Consider the following 18,297-nt stretch of genomic DNA (forward strand, 5'->3'; position numbering starts at 1 on the left):
AGAGATTAGAGGCCTCTGACAGACATATAGGATACTGAGCCAAAACGTAATGTTGCTGAAACCATGAGACTGCATGCCTGAGATGTGCATAAGTACCTAGAAACCTGCACACAATCCTACAATGATCATCAGGAGTTAGACAATTCCTGCCCTCATCAGTGAAGAGAACCCACTGACATAGATCCAGGTTCTATGCCTAATGTTTCATTACCTGTCTTCTTTACACTCCATCATGATGGGGATTTTGTACTCTAGTTTGTAATGGATGTTCAGAGGCTAAATTGACTGCATGGAGTCAGTTGCTTATTGTATGACTCAACACAGCCCTCCAAATTACTCGGTCTGTACAAGCCATAATTTATGGGTAGCTGACATCAGCTGGTGATTTTGAATGAGGACGTCCAACAAAAGTTGTACATTCTATGATTTATGTCTTGTGGCAATGTTTGTATATCTGTATCATGTTCCCGTGGTGTACACAAATACAGTGGGCAATTTACCATTGTGACAAACCTTCTTGCCATAAAGTGAGAATGTGTGGATGGTCTGAGCTTGAAATGACTTTCTGAAGCATGATGAAGACTGAACAGTGTATAAAAATGGCACTGTATGCTCTACTGATGTGCACTGATGTTTTTAGCTCCATTACACAAGCGGCTCCACCTAATTATTACCTGTGGTCAAAACAGTCCTGACAATGAGCTTTCTGTTCAAAATAGCAAAAATTGTGCAAGTCATGAGGCTTCTAACAAACTTTTTTTGAAGAGCTTAATTTTGTTCATGTACTAACAAATTATCTACTTTCGATGAAAATTATTTTCTAACAGGCAACTTTAATGGCACAGAAGTAATATTTATTTATTTTTTTCTAACAACTAAGAAATTGCAGTCTATACTCATACCCGAAACTGTAACTCCAACATCTCTATTTGATCCGGTTTCTGCTCGTCTTCAGTATCACAGAATTGAAGTTGTTGTACATACTGAGGCAGAGAAGTCTGACTGATGTTAGTCTCTCCACTTTCAATAGCTTCAAGAAGAGCATCATGAATAAATATATATTGTTCTTCTGTCTGAACCAAGAAGTTCCTCTGAGTACGGATATGACGTAAAAAGCCGAATATGTTAACTTCTCCCTTTGCTTGTATCTGTTTCAGCATGGCATCGAGAACTATGTATGTACCAGTTCTACCAACTCCAGCACTGGAAAGAAGAAACATTTATTATTAGGTTATTTTACTGTATTTAACTGAAATGACAAGAAATTGACTGAAATATTTGACATTAATAAAACAAAAGAAACTCCACCATTGTCACTAACACTAAAAACACTAAAATTAGGTTTACAGATGGAAAGCTTTTGGATTTCAAGGATTTCAAAAGTTCTCAAGTAGAAAATTTTTTTATTACCAATGAAACAAACTGAACTGCCAGTTTCAGCATAAAAATACGTAATTTCTGTCATTATTTTAGTGGTTTGGCCACACTGTCATGCATTCTAAACTTTTATTTAGTCAGCTTTTGTGAACCTTTCTCCCTTGCAGTGATTAACAGCTTCATTTTATCCCGTATTCAATATATAGCTCCATTAAAACATTCCATTGATGATTTGAACCCAGTGTGGATTGCAGCTGTAGCATAGCTTTCTTTAAGTACATCAAGAACTGAATGGAGCATTTTTTTATTTACCTTCCCATCAATGGACCAAAGTTTTGTTTACACCAAATCAAAAATACTTCCTTGCACGAGTTGCAGATGAATATGTGTTGGTGGGATATAATGAAGGAAATTATACCCATCCTTAAGAGAGGCAGCAAGTTAGGGAACTTACAGTACTAAAGTATCCTCATATATTTATTTTACTTTGTTCTCTGCTCTGAAAGTGTGTAACAACACTATGAAATAAATAAATTTTTACATTTGATTCACTCACAATTCAGAAGTCATGTTAATCATCTTATTAATAATTTCAGTATAACACTTAAGTGATAGCATTTCACAGTGTCTCTACATGTGTGTTTGCAGAAAATCTCAAAAGTCCACGTATTACCTACAATGGACAAAGAAACAATGAAATACACAGATCAAATGAAACACAGTACTTGGTGAAGGTTCCTAACACTGTAATAAGAACTGTAGAAGTCTTGGTATTCAACCAAGCACACTTTCAATGTGGTCCTGAGCAAAGTCATCCAAAAATGGAACTACCCAAGGCCAAAGTCTGGCTGTATTTAATACTGAACAAGTGTCACAAAATTAATTCTGAATCATTAAATCTCACATGTGGTCACACAAACTTCTTTTGCTTCTGGAAAGGTACAAAAGAATGCTGCTAGTAAACAATGATATACAGCTTCTATTTCTCTTCTACAGCTCTATATGAGTAAGTTTAACAAGGACTTTCAGAGTGCAGTACAAAGTGCATCTACAAACTAGTGCTCTGTAATGTACAGAATTCTGAATGGAACATAAACAACACAATGAGTAAAAAAGTGAGCTGAGCAGATGGCAGGTATATAAACAAGACCATAAGCAAACACACAAACAGAGCTACATTCACCCACTCCTGCAACCTGACTGCAGTGGGTGAGTGTCCGGAACAGAGCAGAGGGTTGAAAGAGGGAATAAAGGCTCTCCTTGATTATGAGATTTATGGAGTTTGGTGTGCAAATAAATGAATGGGTGTGAATGGTAGGGGAACAGAAGACAACAGGAGAATATGACACGAATACAAGGGCAGACAAATGTTGCCCAGGTAGAGTTGACAGCTAGGACCTACAGAGCCTGCTGAGAAAACATTGTGGATGAGGATACAGAAGCCGACAAACTTAAAGCAAGTTTCAGAGAGAAGCACAGCAATGTCAGAGAGCTGTGTGAAGCAGTTGGGAGATGGTCTATTTGTAGCTAAGAAGTTTAAAACATTTATTTCACCTATAGGCTGTTGAACTAGTTGTTTGAGAAAATTGTCTAAGGACATGTTCAGTATTACTTCAAACAGCTGTTTCTTATTACCAAGCAGTTTTTCCCATTGATAGAAGAAAATTATATTCACTGCCTATTATTGCTACATGCACAAGATATTTCCATGCTACTAAGTTTAGGCAATCTTTGAATGGCAACTGGTAGAAACATATGATTATTAATACATACCCACAGAACCTGGTAGCTCTTGTCCATTAAGTATCCAGCTGAATTTGTTTTGGATCTCACTAGGCCTAATGTTTCCGCCTGTTAGAATAAATACTCCACATTGTGAGGACCCTAATCTATCTTTCCAATACACATTTCATGTTTTGTTGAAACTTTCTTTATATTATACTTCAGGTTTACCTAACTTAGTTCCTAGCATGTCATGGGACCTGAATGTTCTAGATGTTGACAACTATTACTTTTCTTGTCCTACGCATTTTATACCTGGTCTGTTTGTCAAGACCGATGGTATACTGGTAAAGCATGTCCCTGCAAACTGAAGGACTGGATCCTGGTTGGACCACAGAATATTTCAGTCTGGCTTTATCTAGCACCCATCTCTTGATGACACCAAGATTCACCATGAACAGCACGTGGTTTGTATTCAACATTAAACTGTCGGTCCTCTTTCCATGGTAGGATTACTGGGACAGGTAAGGGACACGCACGTTGCTGAAGCAGCATCTAATTGAAATACTTGCACCAGGCCATTGAGTAAAAGGGGATTATTATTAATAATTGGTTTATCTAACATTTGTTTTTATACTGGGGTATCAATGTTTTGCCTTAAAAAAGTGCATTCCACATGCAGTTGGGTGTGTATTGCACACCTTGGGCCATGCAGAGTGACTCTGCAAGTCTCCAACCTATAGTTCAGATCAAAGAATCTCCAGTCAACCTCATCAGAGAATTGACAGTTTTTGTTTTAAGCTTTTCAATCAAGTGCAGATGAGAAAATCCAGATCAGTCCTCAGAACAATGCTGCAAATAGACATCTATAATGACACTGTCCAATTTAGGTTGGCTGGCCTCATCATTTCTGTCAGTCTTCACAGGAAAAACTGAGAATAGTGGCAGATTCCAGGCACTAATCTGTTAGTTATAAGCCATTTGCCACATAAAACTAACTCTATATGTGGTCATAACCTGTTAGACACCATCGAGTGACCATCTGGCGCTATATTGTGATTCTCTGAGGACCATGCTGACACCAACTTCAGTTGGGAATTTCCACATCAGATTTGTGATTGCCAGTACATTACCTGCATAATTTTCAATGGGCATATGAAGCCAGCTGACAACTGCCAATTCACCTTCATCATCAAGATCGGCTCTACATCATGGTCCCACAGAGAACATCCCTGGTCATATCTGTTTTTAAACCTAGCTAATGAGAAGTAAAGAATTAAGCCAAAAATTAGTTGTTGCTTACTTTGAAACAGAACCACCTTAAAAAATTAAATTAACAGCAATGCATAAACTATATAGAACAGTTGCTGAAAGTGACACTGCCGGCTAGTGCTGAAGCTTTGGGATCTGGCACACACCTGACTGGTGACGTGAGTATAAAGTTCGAATTTTACACCAAAAACCTAGAACATCTGATCAAAATATTGCTCAGAGAAGAATATTTGCCTGTTGTATTTTGAAATATTAAGTACAATGTAGATGGGATTTGTAATGATTGAATTTAATGAAAGTCGTGTTCCAAATGAATATCACTCTTGTTCTTTATGACTTCCTCAAAGTACAAATTTCTTCTGGAATTATTTTCAATTTGTAGCAGTCTTGGCTGTTAATGGTAACAACAGTAACCCATCACATCACATTTGCAGTTCATCCTGCGCAGTGTTCTGAAATTACTTTTGGAAAATGGTACTGAATTGCTTATGTCTTGGGTTACAATGAGAAAGTGAATATATCCAAAGGCATGTGTGCTGTAAACAGGTTACCAGGCTTGTCACATACTTCCCATTTTGAAATGATGCCCGAATACACTGTCAGAGGCCACTATGTCTTGCACACATTTTGGAGTGTCACATTTGACAAATGACAGGCATGCTGATATTTGATATCATTTTTAACATACACCATAACAAGCAGCTGCTAAGTCTAGGAAGTTGTAGAGAGAGATGTTGTGCATTTATTTTAAACATGTCTGGGACTGTGTTGCATCATCATGACTACACTATCATACATTGGCTATGTATGGGGGAAAATGTTCATCTACATCTACATCTACATTTATACTCCGCAAGCCACCCAACGGTGTGTGGCGGAGGGCACTTTACGTGCCACTGTCATTACCTCCCTTTCCTGTTCCAGTCGCGTATGGTTCGCGGGAAGAATGACTGTCTGAAAGCCTCTGTGCGCGCTCTAATCTCTCTAATTTTACATTCGTGATCTCCTCGGGAGGTATAAGTAGGGGGAAGCAATATATTCGATACCTCATCCAGAAACGCACCCTCTCGAAACCTGGCGAGCAAGCTACACCGCAATGCAGAGCGCCTCTCTTGCAGAGTCTGCCACTTGAGTTTGTTAAACATCTCCGTAACGCTATCACGGTTACCAAATAACCCTGTGACGAAACGCGCCGCTCTTCTTTGGATCTTCTCTATCTCCTCTGTCAACCCGATCTGGTGCGGATCCCACACTGATGAGCAATACTCAAGTATAGGTCGAACGAGTGTTTTGTAAGCCACCTCTTTTGTTGATGGACTACATTTTCTAAGGACTCTCCCAATGAATCTCAATCTGGTACCCGCCTTACCAACAATTAATTTTATATGATCATTCCACTTCAAATCGTTCCGCACGCATACTCCCAGATATTTTACAGAAGTAACTGCTACCAGTGTTTGTTCCGCTATCATATAATCATACAATAAAGGATCCTTCTTTCTATGCATTCTCAATACATTACATTTGTCTATGTTAAGGGTCAGTTGCCACTCATAGTGTGGCATATTCCACTTATTCCCTAATCTGGATCCAGTGCCAAATATTCTTATAGGGTACGTTTTTAATTATCAAATTATCATGCTATCATTTAAGAAATATCTTGTGTATAAAGGACTATTTGTAATGGACATAAACTAATTAGATAATACACAAATTCATCATTTATATACTGCTTCAGTCACTTTTTACTTGTGATATAATGTTCTTTCTGTATCACTGTCTACCAAATAGATGACACGTGCATGTGTCACAGATACATTCCACAACATAAAATCTTCTCGATACACCTCACGATGGCATGACCATTGGAACAGAGAGTGTTTAAAATAAATGTAACTGAATCAGTAAATCCTTGATTTTTGTATATTGGTTTGATTATTGTTCTTCAGGAGTCAGTAGCAGTGAATTATTGATTTTTATTAAAACATTATACTGAGTAATAGGTCAGGAACACACATACATGTGTGTCTGATCTGATAAACTCACATAGAAGTGGCTTGATTGCAGTTAACAATGGCATCATAAAATACCTGTTTTCTTCTATTTTTTCTACACTTTTTACCTCTACAATAATTTAATTTGTATAGAAATCATCAGTATAGTCAACAGATTTTGCTACACATGATAGATAGTGTTTTTATACACACCTGCAATGAACTATGATAGGGCCAGCCTCTGGTGGATTGGCAGCTGATGATTTTTTAACAAAGCTAAGCACAGGTAGAGGGTGATCTGGTGTACCATGATCAGGCCAGTTTGTGTAGTGATACTGATACACAAGCCTCTCACACAGGCTGTGCTTCTTCTTCTTTAGCTGCAAATACATGAAAACAAGAGAAAACATGTTAATATAATCATTGTACAAGCAATATAAGAGTTACTGCTGGTTTAAATTTGATTTTGGCACACAAAGGGATAAATTATGCTGCTTCATAGTCTTTGGTCATTTACCAAATAGCATTAAAAGTAGAATTTCTGATTGACTACTCCTTCTATTCAAAAGATGAATTTTTATATAGAAGGAGTAATTGATGTAAAGAAACCTTATTTTAAACTGACATGTTCCACATCATTACAAAATACCATATTCATGATTTATGGAACAAGTATTAATGTAATGTGATGTTATCAGTTACTCACATAATTTAGTTTGTTGCCTGTTCCATAAACCATATGCATGTAGTTCATTACCATGTGGAACATATTGATACATTGCAAATAACTTGTATACATACACCACATATTTCAGTGGCTGCTCTTAAACTATTTAAGACTACATTATCAGAGAAAGTAATGCTCTTATAATAGAGGGAAGTAGTCATTTCAATTTATCAGTTTCTAATTTATATATGAGGGTTTTCTGAAAAGTTGAACCTTTGAATTTTTTATATGATAACTCTTAAGGCTTTTTAAATAAAACAAATGTTATTAACATTCTGAATCATTGTTCTTCACGTCTACATATTTGCAGCCCTCTACCACTAGAGGGCTCAAAATTGTGGTATGTAACATGGTAGTGTGTAAAGTAACTATGTTGGTGTATGAAAAACAGTGTGCGATAATCAAGTTTCTAACTGCAGAAGAGTTCATCCACACATGGAGCACCCTCCCATTCAGCATTTCAATGCCAGACCACACACTAGCGCTGTGACACCTGCAACAATCTGACGCCTTAGGTTCACTGTCAATGATCATCCTCCATATAGTCCCGACTTCGCCTCATCTGGTTTTAATCTGTTTCCAAAACTTAAAGTACATCTTCAAGACTTCACTTTGATAGTGCTGAAGTGGTGCAAATAGATATGAGTTTGTGGCTCTGTCAACAAAGTCACACATTCTACACTCATGGTGTCAACAAACTTGTTTCTTGTTGGAAGAAATGTGTTAATCACCAGAGTAACTATGTTGATATATATTAATACGTAGAAATGAATAATAAAGATTTAGAATGTTAATAATGTCTGTTTTATTTAAAAAGCATTAAGAGTACTCACACAAAAAAAATTCAGAGGAATTTCTTTTGAGCAAGCCTTCTTATAAAGTCATCAATATTATCCCAGACTGTGATTATTTTTGTCTGTCATCAACAAAATACACAGAATGTGCTGAGGAACAGATTAACTACACTACCCTAAAAATTGCTCAAATTTATAGTGATTCAGACATAATTTTATTGTTATTAGTTCAGTCTATGTGCAATTGGAACATATAGTTTATATTTCAGCACTTGGCTTTAGTGTATTGCTCATAACAAGTCACTGTAAGCTCTACACATATTTTGCATATAAAATTGCTAATTATATGCACATTTTTTGCACACAGTTTTGTGGTACTTCTCAAAGGGGTTGTTAGTGGTTTCTATTTGTGTATAACCCGTTGCCAGTGATGTGGAAGTCGTAGGATACTCTTAGCAGTGCCAGTTGTGTTGACAATTCGAGCGGAGCAGTCTATTACCTGACAAATTTGTAGCAGTTCTGAAGTGAATGTTGTAAAGTGTTTCCTTCAGTTTAGAAATCGAGTTGAACTCACAAGGGCCTAAGTCAGGGGAGTGCAGTAGGTGGTATAGCGTTTAGTAGCTCCATCAGTGAAACTAATCAGTAACAGCTTGCTCTGTACGTGCTTGAGCAGTGTCCTGCAAAATAATGGTCAGGTCCTGCAGACAGTGTCATCACTTCTGTCTCTTCCAAAACTGAACAGCATAGAGACAGAAGTGATGACACTTTCTGCAGGATATGACCATCATTTTGCAGGACAATGCTCAAGCACGTACAGTGCAAGTTGTTACTGATTTGTTTGGCTGATGGGGCTGCTAAGTGCTATACCATCTACTCCACTCCCCTGACCTAAGCCCTCGTAAGTTCAACTTGATTTCTAAACTGAAGGAAACTCTTCATGGCATTCGCTTCAGAACTGCTACAGATTCGGTGGGCTATAGACCACGCTACTCAAACTGTCAACACAACTGGCACTAATAAGAGTATCCTACGACTTCCACATTGCTGACAATGGGTTATATACAATGCTGGTGACTACTTTGAAGGTCAGTAAAACTTAGAAACATGTATCTATTTTGTACGAGCTGTAAATAAATAGTTGCCGCTATTAAAGTTCCAACCCTTGTACATTCATTGATGTACATTCAATAAATAAATAAATGTGCTGTCTCTCTTGGCAATTAGTCATAGATGGTGGTGAAGCATACTTCACTAGTAATCTTCTTCCCATTATCAAGGATTTTGAATTGAAACTTCCTTATTGTTGCCACTAATCTGGCTCTTCTCTCTTAAATTTCTTAGCAAGCTAGAGAAATAAACATATTATCTGCCATCTCATTTATTTTTTGGTTTAGAAATGGTTCCATGAGGCACATTAAAAGATAGTCTCCAAACATTTGTTTTCCTGGATATGCATTCTCCTTACTAACATAAACAAATGTGTCACACATGTATTTTGTCTGCACATGAGCAGCAATTCAGACTTTGAGACTATTTATCTAATTTGTTGGCCATGAACTGAGTGAACTGTGCTGTGTTTTACTTTGAAGTAACTGTGAATTTTTGGTTGTATTTCGTTGATGATAACAGCAAACAAACAAAATTTTCAATTAAATTCTTCCAAAATTCAGAAACATGAAAGCTCTTATTGGCTGGCAGGCATTCAGCTTGCGATGATTTTTTTAAATTGGAGGAATTTGAGAAGTTACTGAAATCTCTCCCCCAGCATTGTGGCTTTCAAAAATGTTGACTTTCAAGTGTATAACTGCTGAGATAATTTTCATACTATAGAAAGTCATCACAACAATCTTTTTTTTTCTCTTTTCATTTATTCCAGTAACATGGTCCAATCATTGTTTGAGAAATGAAAAAGTACTCATAATGAAGTTGTCATTGTATCGGTAGGCACAAGTAGTGGTTATAGCTCTTTCAGAATTTTTTGATGACAATAACAAGTTAATGGCCATATATGCCAATGATACATTACAGGTCTTCATGGCTAGTACATACATCCTTGCTAATTTTTGCTAGAGTTCCTTGGTCTAAAGCACATTTGTGTGTCTAAAATTTCATCTCCTAATGCTGGAGACACCATTAGTTGCTATAAAGATGCTGTTAGTTTTACCAGCTATACATAGTTACAACATTCAGGTCTGATGATTTATCCTCACTAAGAACAACATATGAGCTCTATTTGATGCAGTGGGAGAAAAAAGTTCTGATATGTTGTAAGCTGTTATAATGCTCACTATGCAGCACTGGTTGAACTGGCAGTTTGGTTGCGCCATTCAGTTGATAGCCGTTGCCTCATGCCAGCCATCATGTTATAGAGAGTAATTTTTTCCGCAGTGTACAAACTCTAGGAACTGACTGATCAGAGGATACAGAACAAAAAAGGTCTAATGAACTTATGTCTGGAAATGTATGGTTTCCATGCTAGAGACAATTTATTCAATCATACATCATTACAGAGACTGCAGTCCAATATGTAAGCTGCCATGCAGCCACAATTACAGTATGTGGTGAAAATGGTTTCTATGTGACTCAACGCATGTGTGTACATGCCGCAGTATGTTCTGTCTCAGATGTTCACATCAGTCAGACTGCATCTGAACAATGTCAAAGGCAGCATTAATACACTACTCCTGTGTCTCCACATCTGGAATGGCTCTGCACACATGGTACTTTTGAGATGGCCCCATAACCAGAATCGCACAGGTTGAGAACCAGTGAACAAGCAGGCCATGCAGCTGGACCTCCTCATCTGATCCATTGACCAGGGAAGCCACGACTGAGATGCATCTGGACATTAACGGCAAAGTGGGCTGGAGCACCACCATGAGACAGTCACATAATCCTTCAAATCATCAATGGCACTTCTTCCAGCAGGGGAGGTAAAGTCGCCCACTAGAAACGCCAATAGTTCCAGCCTGTTAGGCAATGTGGAAGGAAGACTGGTCCCAAAACACGGTCACCAATTATCCTGACCCACACATTCCAGCTGCACTGATGCTAATGATTTGCTGTCACCATACCATGGGAGTTCTACATACTATCCCACAGATGACCGTTATGAAAGTTGAAAATACCATGTCACATAAAGGTGGCCTCAACTGTGAATAGGATGGATGACATAAATCCCAGAATCATGGTTGTCTTGTGAAGAAACCAGTGACAAAACTGCTCCCGATGTGGAAAGTCTGTCACTAGTAAGCCCTGCACACATTGTAAGTGAGACGGGTAGTAACAATAGTCATGGAGAATGTACATCACTGTCGCCTGGCTTACCCTGTACTGGCAGGCCAACTGCCTGGTACTGACACGGTGGTCACCTTCCATAGTGTTAATCACATTTTCCTTCAAGTCTGGTGTCCGAACATTTCGGGTACACCCTTAATGATTTCCTGCTTCCTGAAATGACCCTACCTCAGTCAAACAGCAAAACATAGTTCCAAACATTGAATCGTATGGTCGTTGTCGGCAGGGATAGGTCTCCTGATACAACCTTGCTCACCACCGCACATTGCCATTTGCCTTTCTGTAAGTTAATACCATGTTGGAAAGCTCTCGACTCGAATACAGAAGCATTGTGTACAATGCTGTATCACATCCACTACAAGGTGAGCCAGCATGGGAAGCAAATCTGACACAACATTACCATTGACTATGGCAGCAGAGGGTGCTAGGGCATGACATGAAAAACAGTACCACCCTCTAGGAGGAAACCATGCATACTGTAACTGTGGCTACATTGTACAGCACATATTAGACCACAGTCTCTGTAACAGAGCATAATTGAAGAAATGGTCTCTGGCAGGGGAATCATGCATTTCCAGATAAGTTCATCAGACCTTTTTTGTTCCATATCCTCTCATCGATCAATCCCTAGAATTTGTACAAGGTGGAAAAAGAAACACCCTGTATATGCTGTGGATGTACATCAATTTCTGACCCTGTGTGCCTGAATAAGGAGCCATTTGGCTTTGAAGTTGATAGGATGTAAACTAGAAAACAGTAAATACAGTTGAACAGATGAAGAAAAATAAATAAAAAGAACTGAATAAACAGTTTTTATTTTCCTTTGTGGAATTATTTTCAGCTGATATCCGCACCATCTTGTATCAGCAAGCAAGTTACATGATTATTTGCTACAATGTCAAGCATCTTCTAAATCCTGTGCTCTACTGTTAGACCAATTGTCAGTGCAATTGTCTAACGAAATCCCAGTTGCAGTACACACTAAACTATTCCATTCCCCATGGCAACAGGAACACTCTCTCTCTCTCTCTCTCTCTCTCTCTCTCTCTCTCTCTCTCTCTGTGTGTGTGTGTGTGTGTGTGTGTGTGTGTGTGTGTGTGTGCCTTTTCTACTTTGGGATTTGTACATGAATAGCTATTGCCCATACCAAACTCTGCAGTACAAAATCATAAGTTGTTTCAGAGCTATGTAAGCAGACTAATCCTTCAAGCAGTTCAATTTGTTTACAACATAGTTATAGCAATTATATGTGAGCTTTGTACTTACATGGAGAGGTCGACCAGAGGTAGGATTGACCTTTTGAAACAAAATATATGGTGATGTAGGTTAAGATTTGAGGTATCACACACTGCAGCCATTCACCCTGTTGGGCCCTTGTTTGTGAGTAATTAACAAAAAAATTTTAGAATTTTGTGTGATGCTCAATACCCTTAAAAATGTGTATTATATAATGTGGTTGTATGGTGTAATGGATAGTATATTAGCTTCACATTCAAGAGGCTGTGTGTTTGAATCTCATCAAAATGACTGTGATTATTATTTTTATTCAACTAATCGGTTTAAATGTAAGTTTTTATTTCTACTCCATTGTCACATTATTTTAATCACCATATGAACTTTTTTCATTTGTTTATCTTTTTCTTTACACTAACCTTTTTCCAGTCAGAATTTTTGTGAATATGAATTTTATTATATTTATCTATTATGATATTCAATTATTTGAAAATTCTGCTCTATCACTTAAAAAACAAAAGACCAAATAACCTACTTATATTGACTGTGGAGTGGTGTGAAAAATGTGTTTTTCGTTATCAGATGTGCATTTTTTTGCATGGTAATTTCATACAAACATTAAAAACCTAATCTAAATAGCTACTGCACTATGGTCAAAAATAGCACAGATGAAGATTTAAATGAAAGAAGGATTTATAAGTTCAATGAATATTTTAAGAGAAATAGATACAATGAACGCAATAATGTGGACAAGAAAACTGGGTGATAAAACAAAAGAAATTAAATACAAATTAATACATAAAATTAATTAAAAACACATAAATAAAGATTTTGGGTGGAAAATGAATGACAGGAAGAAAAATAGGAGCAAATGAAGAAGTTGATTTATGATTAAAATGATGTAACAAAGGAATGGAAATAAAAAATTGCATTTAAATCAACTAAATGAATAAAAATGATGAGGCAGTCATTTCCTTTATTTTTAAATCTTTATTGAAAGATAAATATAATAATTTAGAAATAAAAAATTATCAAAAGATAAATTTTAAATAATAATAAAAAAAAAGATTCGGACCCACAAGCTCCTGTATGTGAAGCTACTATCCTATCCATTACACCACATAACCAGACTATTTTATGTAACTTTTTTAATGGTATTGAGTGTCCGCCACCGGTATCTGAATGATCAGCATGATGGATTGTCAATCCTCTGGGCTCAGGTTCGATTCCTGGGAATTTTCTCCACCCAGGGACTGGGTGTTGTGCTGTCCTCCTCCTCATCATCATCCTATCATCCCCATTGATTGCAAGTTGCCGAAGTGATGTCAAATTGGAAGACCGGCACCCGGTGAACGGTCTGCCCGACGTGAGGTCCTAGCCATACGATTAAATAAATAAAAATGGTACTCAGTGCGACACAAGATTCCGAATTTTTTTCCATCAATTACTCACAAATGAGGGCCCACCAGGGTGAACAAATGATTTGAATGGCTCTGAGCACTATGGGACTTAACATCTGTGGTCATCAGTCCCCTAGAACTTAGAACTACTTAAACCAAACTAACCTAAGGACATCACACACATCCATGCCTGAGGCAGGATTCGAACCTGCGACCGTAGCGGTCACGCGGTTCCAAACTGAAGCGCCTAGAACTGCACGGCCACACCGGCTGGCCAGGGTGAACAGCTGCATTGTTTGGTACCTGGGATCTTAACCTACATAACCATATAGATGGTTTCAAAAAGTCAGCCCTACTGCTGGGGACCTCTCCTGGTTTGTGTGTACTTGCTTCTTGCCTTTCATTGAATTCTTATGAACTTCGAATCCAAGTTATGATTATTGCATTTGCAATGAAGAAAGTACAATTTACACAACCTGATGTCGAGTACTCATTAGTCGAAACCAAATGAGGCAACAAATCATCATGAAACTGTAGCTACCAATTAATTGTTATATACACCTACAGTTGAAGAATGTCCTTGTGTCTTGTAGCAATCCTTGAGAAAATGATAAAGACTTTGTTTTCATTGAAGGGTGACATGATCTTCTAATTAATTCATTGATAACTATCCAATCTCTCAGGACCCTAGTACAGTGCTACTCAACTGGAAACTATTTTTTATTCTTTTTTTCCATTAACTGAATTTTCCCTTTTTGCTGGCAGAACGTGATAATACTATTAAATAGGAAAATACTTCCTAATTTTCTTTTTCACAAATATCTTACTGTCACTTTAAGTAATGCCACAATATTGGGAAAAACATGTATGAACTTTATTTATTAAAAACAGTTATACACTATTACGACAGAGTATGTTTAAACATGGAAGTTTATATCAATTTTTTTTATTTACCTGTAAATATAGGGATTATTAAATTAAAATCATGACTTACTCGCAAATGGCGAATTTGCAGTGTCCGAATTGTGTACGTTGCCATTACATCTTCTTTGACTAGCTTCACTTGTATTACACCATAGGTTTCTGTTCCCTCTTTTGGCCAGTACATGTCACATTTTCTCTGTAAACCACAAAAAAATAGCATTGTACAGCTGAAATCAGATTGCTAGTGTTAAATATCTAACAACATAATCTCTGTCTATACACATTTACATGCAATAATAGTGCACAAAACATTCTGTTAACATAAAGCCACATACCACCACCGCATATCTGTAATATTTTGGGGAAACACTGCATGCAGCACAGTTCAACAATAATTTTCAGTCATTAAACCAAACATTAACAATCCAAATTACATTGACATCAATAAATAAAATATGTTAGGATAACCTGGGTAACTATGTCAGTGATACAATGCACTGGAACAAGATTCAGAAAACTACCCTGTGGTTTTTATTTGCTTCAAATAACATGTTCAATCATTTTTTACATAGCTGAATCTACTACATAAATAATACTTTTCTTCTAAATCAGAACAACAGTAACAGAATCTGGAGAAATTGTTTTAGTGGAACAAATCTCCAGAATTTGAAATCTCATGTTTGATGATTGTACATATTTTTTTGCAGTTTACATGAACTCATTTGGTCATTAATGAAAAATATATGTTGTAGCACATTCTGGTAGATATCCATCCTGGTACCATCAATGGCATGACAGAGACAAAGCAATGAGTTGCAACTAAACTCATTAATCAAGACTTCATTAGCAAGTCAAGCATGCATGCACGCACACACACACAAACAGACACACACATTCACACTCACAACAATATGAGATAGCAGTAATAAGAAGGAAAAACAGTTTACTTAACTACAGAGGTTGTATGCTATCAATGACACACAAGCCAAATGAAATATTAACAAACACTGAACAAATAAACATGTATTAAAGAATACACATATCTGCACACATTCCCACAACTGAAACTCATTTTGTTGATTTCATTTGACAGAAATGAATTAACATCAACCATATGAAATTAAGACTGCCAATCAGAGACATCCATGACTTATCTAAAAAAAATGAAAGTTAAAGATAAATGTTGTAGGAAAGTTCCTGGAGAATGGAAATACTTGAGGATTAAAGGATACCACTCACTGAAGAGCAGAAGCGTTGAGTAGTCGACAGGCACACACAAAGAGAAGAAAACTTGCTAGCTTTCCAAGTTATCCCTTGATGAGCTAGAACAACACACACACACACACACACACACACACACACACACACACACACACACACACCTATGCACCTACTATCAGTGCAAATGCTGTTTTGCAGTAGGTGGACTGATGGACCAGCCCACCTGCAACAAAATAGCATTCGCACTGTTAGCCTACCCAGCACAATGCGTGTGTGTGTGTGTGTGTGTGGTGTGTGTGTGTGTGTGTGTGTGTGTGTGGTTTTTTTTTTTTTTTTTTTTACTTCAGTTCATCAAAGGTAACTCCAAAAGCTAGGAAGTTTTCTCTCTTTTGTGTGTGCCTATCAACAACTCAGTGCTTCTGCTCTTCAGTGACTGGTCTCCTTTAATCCTAAAGTATTTACAAAGTTCAAGATAAAATATTTTTTATGCTGTGAAAGAAAATGTATTTTATACCATTTACAGGAATTTTTTTAATTCCTCACTGATGTATCTCTTGAGTTTGTACTCAATGTTTACAAAGATATTAATATTAATGTTTTAAGTGGAGCACTCTAAAACACAAACACTTGAAAAAAAAATCATATAGTGTGAATTAAATTTAATAATTCATTTGGTTATTTTATTATATCACTTGTACACATGAAAGACATTTCCTTTTCTTTTAACACTATATGCTTAACTGCTTGGTGGATGTTTACCGAGTTTTTGTTTTGAAGTGAGAGAGTGAGAGAGAGAGAGAGAGAGAGAGAGAGAGAGAGAGAGATGTAGACAGTGGTCATATGCCTCTGTCATATGCCTATTCATTCTCCTTTCTTGTTCTCTCTGATAATCCCCTCCCCTCAAAAACTTGCAATTTTCAGTGATGCCCGTCAAGTTATATTATTATTAATCTAGAATTAATATTCCATGCTGCAACAGTGTGTGCACTGATGTAAAACCTCCTGGCAAATTAAAACTATGTGGCACATCAGGATTCGAACAAAGAACCTTACTTTTCACAGGGAAAACTCTTACCAACTAAGCTAACCAGGCAGCACTCACAACCAGCCCTCACAGCTTTACTTCAGCCGTGGCAATATTTCTTTATGCTACAAAATTTACTTATCTTTCTTTATGCTCCTTCTGCATCCATCACCCTGTTCTATGGCTCCTACACCTGTGATCATTCCTGCTGAAAGACTTGACCTATGCATCCTCTTACCACCACCCACACCAGCCATGTAACTGGCAAATCAAATACTATCAAAGGGACAGCCAACTGTGAAACAACACATCATATACCAATTGTTATGTAAACACTGTTCGACCTTTTATATCACCATGACTACCACCATGGTGCATGTTTCACCACACATGCCATCCAGATTCTTCCTCTAGACACTAGTTTCTCAGAACTCGACAGGTGGGAAATGGTGCTACCACATGTCCTTGGTTCCCATCACCCACCTGGCCTTAATTTACATTAATTTCTTTGGTCTCAGTACTTCTTCATTGTATCTATTCGTTTCTCCATCTAGTTTTAGTTTTCTATATCTTTCATTTTCTGACCTGTCAATTTTTTGCTGTCCCCCCCCCCCCCCCCCCACCATTATCACATACAATGCACTTACCTTTCATTCTTATTAACTCATGCACGATGTTTTAGTGGCAATCTCTGTCTATCATATTACCCTATCAAAAGCTTGCATACATAATATCTTTTATATGTGTGTCCTCCTGCAGCCACTTGGTGAATGGATTTTTTATGTATCCAATTGCATTAGACTTCTTTATGTTTTAGTATATCTAAAGAACACTTGGCATTAAACTGCCCTAATTGATGTGTAAAATGATATGCATGGCTCAGTAATGAGTTACAGAAGACAGAACTTATTAAAAGTCAATTTTCTGTTCAAAAGTGAGTTTTAATATGATTAAAATTCCAATAGAAGCACAATTATTGTCTAGTTTGAGCATAATGAGCCATTTGTCTAGCCTGAGACAAAAAATTACATTACACTAAACACTTTTTCCAAGGTACAACAGTGCACTCACTTTTAGGGAGAAATTACATTCTGATGATCTCAATTTGGATTTTATGTAATTTTGTTTACTTATCTTTGGGTAACTCTGGCATTATTAATTTAAGGCAAACACCAGGATAATAAGTTTGCACGGAGAACAGGTATACACCACCAACATCACCACCACCACCACCACCACCACTCTCCGCCTCCCCCCCCCCCCCCTCCCTCCCTTCCCAGGGGAAAAGTCTTCTCCTACTGTCCTACTGATG

At 37.3% G+C, this 18,297-nt stretch overlaps 1 protein-coding gene across 3 annotated transcripts in view; it reads right to left on the reverse strand.

The window, feature by feature from the left end:
* Positions 1 to 18,297, reverse strand: part of LOC126184515 (tyrosine-protein phosphatase 99A-like) — a 472,724-nt gene that overhangs the window by 35,735 nt on the left and 418,692 nt on the right. For all 3 annotated transcript variants that reach the window (XM_049926908.1, XM_049926907.1, XM_049926909.1), the window contains 3 exons: positions 14,811 to 14,936; positions 6,579 to 6,745; positions 903 to 1,203 (listed from right to left, as the gene is read on the reverse strand). In XM_049926908.1, coding sequence (XP_049782865.1) covers positions 903 to 1,203; positions 6,579 to 6,745; positions 14,811 to 14,936 — 594 coding nt within the window. The remainder of the gene's footprint in view (positions 1 to 902; positions 1,204 to 6,578; positions 6,746 to 14,810; positions 14,937 to 18,297) is intronic.

Source organism: Schistocerca cancellata, chromosome 4 (genome assembly GCF_023864275.1).
Source record: "Schistocerca cancellata isolate TAMUIC-IGC-003103 chromosome 4, iqSchCanc2.1, whole genome shotgun sequence".
NCBI lineage: Eukaryota > Metazoa > Arthropoda > Insecta > Orthoptera > Acrididae > Schistocerca > Schistocerca cancellata.